Source organism: Ursus maritimus, unplaced genomic scaffold (genome assembly GCF_017311325.1).
Source record: "Ursus maritimus isolate PB19 unplaced genomic scaffold, ASM1731132v1 scaffold_1, whole genome shotgun sequence".
NCBI classification, from domain to species: domain Eukaryota; kingdom Metazoa; phylum Chordata; class Mammalia; order Carnivora; family Ursidae; genus Ursus; species Ursus maritimus.
This window is the reverse complement of record NW_024423343.1, coordinates 38,120,141-38,126,461: the sequence shown is the minus strand read 5'-3', so window position 1 is coordinate 38,126,461 and position 6,321 is coordinate 38,120,141. Positions and strand designations below refer to the sequence as shown.

Sequence of the window (6,321 nt, the reverse complement as noted above, 5' to 3'; positions counted from 1 at the left end):
TGCATAGTGCTTTCACAATCATTTGCAGACATGATCACAGCAGTAAAAAATTTGAGATGCCGGACACACGTTCCCATCTTAGGTTGAGCGAAGGGATGCTCTGTCTTGTTTTAGCTCTCATACTGTAAGACAAATGTCCATTTTGTGGTCTATTTAGTGTCATGTTTTCTGCATTTTTGTGCTTTTTGTTAATGATTTCTGTGTTTAAAATGGCCCCAAATCATAATTTTGAATTGCTGCGTAGTTATGTTTCTATGCACTGGGCTGTAATGTGCCTTATGGAGAAAAGATGTGTTATTAGATAAGCTTCATTCAAGCATGAGTTATGGTGCTGTTGGTGTGAAGTCAATGTTAATGAATCAACAATATATATTAAATAAGAACCCTTTAAACAGAAACTACATAAAACAAGGTTTGTAGTTTGATTAGTTGGCAAAAATGTTATAAACAGAACCTTGTAGGAACTTAACCTTATATTTCCTCTAGCGATCTTTGAGTATTCACTGTTTGCGGGAACTTTACAGAACATAACTACAGTACGTCATGTGAACTGATTAGTCCATAATCAGATTATAAATTTCTTAAAGAATCCCTTATTCATCTTTTTTAAAAATTCAATTTATTTAAACTAAAAACAAAAACCAAAAAAAACAAAAAAACCCCAACAAACAATTCACCCATTTCTGGGTAAATAAAAATCCCTTATTCATCCATATGAAACATGTAGTACACTGCCATTCACTGACATTTTTTGAAACTATCTACCATTACCACGGAATAGACTTGTTTTCAAATTTATGTGGATTTTTAACAGACAGGCTCTAATAAACAGATACGTACTGAAAAGGGAGTTCAAAGATGACATGTGTCAAGGTTAGTACCTTCAGGCAAGGAGGTTTGTTTTTAAGAAAAACAAACTTAGAAATATTTTAAAGCAAAAGACAATCATATAAAAAAGTGCTTTTTAATTTTTAACCAAAAGGATCATTAAGTTGATATCAGGGGTTTTTTTTGTTTTTTTTTTTGTTTGTTTGTTTGTTTGCTTTTTACTGGGGTATTCGTAATAATGTCAGTCAATATGCTTAAGCAACATGATTATTTAATGAAAGATGGGGGCAGGTGTGATTTGTGTGAAATTTACAATTAGAACTTAAAATTCTTTAAACTCTTATAAAATTATAAATTGATAATATTTCTCCAAATTGGAAGTCAGATAACTTAATTTTAATACAATTTGAAATTAAAGTACAATTGTTTACACAACAATGAATAAAGATAAGTTTCCAAAACAGATATAAAAATGGAAATTCAAAAATAAACAGAAGAAATGTAAACAGTTATAAAAAATAGCAACTTATAAATGTTGCTTAGAGCAAGGCTATTCAAAGTATGGTCCATGAGCTATTAGTAACCCATTCCAAACAAAGAAAGAACTTGTGCCAGAATGAAAATTAATTATATCATTAATCAGCTGACTTTCTTTTATAACAAGACTTTCTTTAAAGGAAGCAATGTATTGATATACATTCTGGCACAGGTGCCTTATCTCATGACAGACTGCAGAACACATACTGCTTACTGTCTTTAAAGTGCCACTATAATTTTACCGCTCAGAGTTAACTTCACTGTGGGGAAAAACATTAAAATGACAATTGTAACTGTCATCTATACTTTATTTTTTAATCCTATCTATCCAAAAGCAAAGGTATTAAACTTTATAAACTCATCACAATTTAACATTAATTTTCAGATGTGTTTAAGTGTTAAGACATCTGTTCACCTCGGAGAGGTTAACATTCCTACTTTAATGAGATATATCATCTAATTTGATAGATACTCGTTTTCAATTTTGGGAGAAAAAGAATCGAGTCATTTGTTAACAAGTTCTCTCTAAATACAGATTTAATTTTTACATTTCAAACTGAAAATATTTAAATTCACTTTCATGAAGAAATTGAATTTTTATACTGTTTGTGCAACTACTTGTTATTTTTTTACGACAAAAATAGAAAAAGGTATGGAAATTTACAACTTTGTGTATTCTGTTAACTAAGGGACAGCATACGAACTATTTCAAGATTCCTCAGATTAAAAGAAAGCTGGTATAAAATATTTTTTAAGAATGAGCTCATAATTAAAATTCAAACACTTCTTTATTTTTAATTTTTTACTATGGCATAATTCCTCTAGAAATTTAAAAATAAAATATGATCTTTTGTAAAAATCCACTTTCACCAATGGCTTACCAAGCTTTACTACCTGCATTAGTTTAATACGGAAGGCAAATAAATGGACAATCAATTTAGAACAAAACTTAGTTTTAGACATACAAAAGCCCAATTTAGCTTCTCCAATGGCTAGTTTATTGAACCAACAAACTACTTCTTAAAGAATTTAAATGTATATTTACATGTCCATAAGAAGAGAGCTCCTTTGGCACCTGAGTTGAACACAATATAGTAGAGCAAAGACTCTCTAAGAGAAAGTTGTCTAAAGACTATATTTTATCTATCTATACATAAATACATAGCCTGTACATATACACATATGCACACACAAGTAGAAATAACTTTTCCTTTAAGAAATGCTGAAGTTTTCAAAGGAATTCACCATTTAGCCAAATAAAGTGAACTGACAGCTATTAAAAACAGTTTTAAGTTATTTGGAATCTTAACCAAATTTCAGAAAGTTAAAGGTTTAGAGTAATATTTAATTCAAGGCGGTGGGGAACTCAATAATTTTTTTGTCAAAATAGAATTTCTTTTAATGTAGCAACATAGTCATGAGGTTACAATTATCCAAATGTGATAATATAACAGAATCTTGAATAGTAACCAGGTGCAAAGTCATCAAAGATAATCAAAAAAGGAGTAAATTTCCTTCTACTGAGCACAACAGTCACCGGCCACTCTGCTGACCTTAGACTTTTACTTGCATTGGTCCCAGCAAGAGACTATTAAAGGCCACCTGGCAGACTGCCTTCTGCTGAGCCTCATCACTCACTGGAATTCTACATAAGCTCTTGAGAAGAGCATGATGTCATCAGGTTTTATGATCACATCCACCTTGCTGTCATGGACTCTGGCCCTGAGTTAATGTCTTACGGGGCTGTGATATTTTTTTTACACGTACTTTTAGAATGCTGAATGACTCGCTTATACCCTAAGACTCAGAAAACATCTAAAATTCTGTAAGTTGCCCAAATCAGGCAGCATTTTTTTCTATACTCAATTAATAAATATGTTTGCCCACCCAAAATAGAGCACATTTCTGGGAGCAGAAGATACTTAAATATCCTCTACTCCAAAGTACCTTCTACTCTGGAATTTCTGGAAGATGAAAATCCTCTATCCTTGTGTACCATCTAATTCTCCATCTTTCAGATATTATTAAATCTGAAATATGTTGAGAGAGGGCAAAAGACATTTGAGTTAAAAAATGATGCCATGCTGCTCTTTTTTCTGCTCCAACTTGTATAGAGTATTCCTAATCAGGTTTCTAGCTCCCTCTTTTGCTCTGGTTAAAAGACCTGTCTCATATAGCAGGCCATATATCCTGGAAACCTTAAGCAGTTTCAAAATATTTATGATAGAAATATTTTCAAATTTAAAATACCCTTGAGCTTCTATAAAATAGTACATATTCTTCTTAAACTTGACACTACTATTTTAACAAAATTTTGTCAATAGAGGCATGGTATAGGACTTACCTTAGAGAACCTATTAAATTCATGTTTTCATTTTGTTCAGTTTATTTCCACCATAATATAACCCAAATCACTGCTTTCCTCATCTGTAAAACATTTTGATAAACTCATTTGAACTTGAATTCTTTAACATGTAAACTCACATGCACAACTTTTTGTCATATTTGAATATTTCTTCTCTGCAGAGTTAATATTTCAGAAGAGGAAATGAAATTATGCTGGTTACTAGTAATTTAGCATCAAAACACTTCCTTAAACTCTTCTATGCAAAAGTGCATTTACAACATAAACATGCCATAAATGAAGGTACAAACTACAATCTCACATTGGAGTAGATTTCAAATTCCAAATTCAGTCCAAATAAGTCAAAGAGAAAAGTGCTAACACAGCAAATCTGAAACAAGTTCATGGGGATTGGGCAATGAGTTATCAAAGCGAAATCTTTTGGAAACCATGCTGCTATCCTCTGGAATATTCTCCTTGTCTTCTCGATCACTACAGGTTCCATTACAAGAGGATTTAGAAGTTTTGTCTTCAGAGGACCTTAAAGAATGATCTTGACTTTGAGAGGAACTGGAAGTTTCTTCAGGGTGAAATAAATTTCCAAAGTCCCACTGCTGTAGCCAAGAATGAGACAGGCAGATTTCCGCTGTTGGTCTTTTCCTTTGAAAGAAAGCATCAAGTGAAAATTGAGAACTAAAAATCAAGTTGGAAATGCCTGCAGTTTGATATACTATAGACTTATTTTTTAAAATTTATTATGAAGATAACATACTCATAGTACAGAAGGGAGTAACAATACAAAGACTGGAGTATGTAGAGTTTCTTTAATATTGACAGGTGCTGAAAATTCATTTTATCATGGGCCTTACAGATGAGACTAGTCAAAAAGCTTGAAAATATATGTTAGCCTCACAAATAAAAATTGGTAAAATTATAAAATCTCTTGGGTATACAAACTCTGAAAGAAAACATATAATTTATGGTCTTTATTATTATTTTGTGTTCTTAAAAGCAATACTGTTAAATCTTGAAAATAAAGGCTATTCTTGAATGATGTTTATCCAATATTTGGAATTTTTACATTTTTGTTTTCTCTTTTGAAAATTATATGGTCAAATACCACAGTATGTCAAAAGTTAGGAAAATACCTATCTATAGTCAGAACTCCAACCTTAACAAAACCACCATTTTCATTAGAACATATGCTTCCTTAGGCTTTAACTTCATTTTTTTTTTTTTAAGATTTTATTTATTTGTCAGAGAGAGAGAGCACACAAGCAGGGAGAGTGGCAGGCAGAGGGAGAAGAAGGCAGAAGGAGAAGCAGGCAGAGGGAGAACCAGACAGAGGGAGAAGCAGGATCCCCGCCAAACAAGGAGCCCAATATGGGACTCAACCCAAGAACCCTGGGATCATGACCTGAGCCAAAGGCAGATGCTTAACCAACTGAGCCACCCAGGCATCCCTTAACTTCATTTTTTATGATAATTTTAATTTCATTGTTTTCTGATTACAAAAAAATTAATGTGCTCATTCTTTTAGAAATTATGTTCATTTTTTTGATTATAAGAGAATGAATGCTCATTTTAGAAATTTTAGAATGTTAAGTAAAAATGAAAATGAAAACTGCTTATAACTAGAAGCAAACAGTATTTTTACTACTACTACTACTACTACTAAATTCATGTCCAAAATACAGGCAGTGAGAATTTGTTTGGACTTGCTTTTTTTTTTTTTTAAGATTTTATTTATTTATTTGACAGAGACAGCCAGCGAGAGAGGGAACACAAGCAGGGGGAGTGGGAGAGGAAGAAGCAGGCTCCCAGCAGAGGAGCCTGATATGGGGCTCAATCCCAGGACTCCAGGATCACGACCTGAGCAGAAGGCAGATGCTTAAGACTGAGCCACCCAGGCGCCCCTGTTTGGACTTGCCTTAAGGCAATAAAATAATTAACAAACCTGTGAGTTCTTTTTCCTTGAACAGATAAGAAACTGAGTCCTCCAGGAGATTAAGTAATTGTCAGAGATAAAAGACCTGACAAGTAACAAAACCAGGATCCTAGCCCAAGGCACTATATACCACAGCTTCTGCATAAAGTATAGCCAGGTCATTATACAGTAAATGGGGATGATCTGAGTAAAGAAAAGGGAGGTCAGTTTTTTCTTTTCCTGCTTTGAAGTTGCCAGTGGGTGAGGTAAGAGTCCTAAACCATAATTTCAAGTCCCTTTTTTTGCAGGTGGTCAAAGAGCATCTGACCCTTAAGGATTTGACAATCAGTAATTTATATTTGCCACATAACTATAATTACTTGTCTACAAATTATTCACTACAAAGTCTATCATAGCCAGCCATGTGTATTGTAAACCTATTTCTAATTATTTTAGGGAATTTCAGGGTTTAGTAGCAGGATGAGAGAGAAATAACCCAAATCTTCTCTTAACACCAACATTTCCTATTGTATATTTTTTTTGTTTGAAGTTACCGGTTTGTCATGTAATGATCTCTACACCACCTTTCTTCCTATTTTATCTGAAACTTGAGAGCATACTTCTAATAACTGTATACTGTTTTAGAATGTATCTTTCTCAGTAGACATATAATATTCATTTTGTA

General features: G+C 32.8%; 1 protein-coding gene across 3 annotated transcripts in view; it reads right to left on the bottom strand.

The window, feature by feature from the left end:
* Window positions 1–958: 958 nt before the first annotated feature.
* STK17B (serine/threonine kinase 17b) overlaps window positions 959–6,321 on the bottom strand; it is a 32,412-nt gene continuing 27,049 nt past the window's right edge. For all 3 annotated transcript variants that reach the window (XM_040642586.1, XM_040642593.1, XM_008687287.2), the window contains one exon: window positions 959–4,369. In XM_040642586.1, the coding sequence (XP_040498520.1) occupies window positions 4,087–4,369 (283 nt within the window). In that variant the 3' untranslated portion in view covers window positions 959–4,086. The remainder of the gene's footprint in view (window positions 4,370–6,321) is intronic.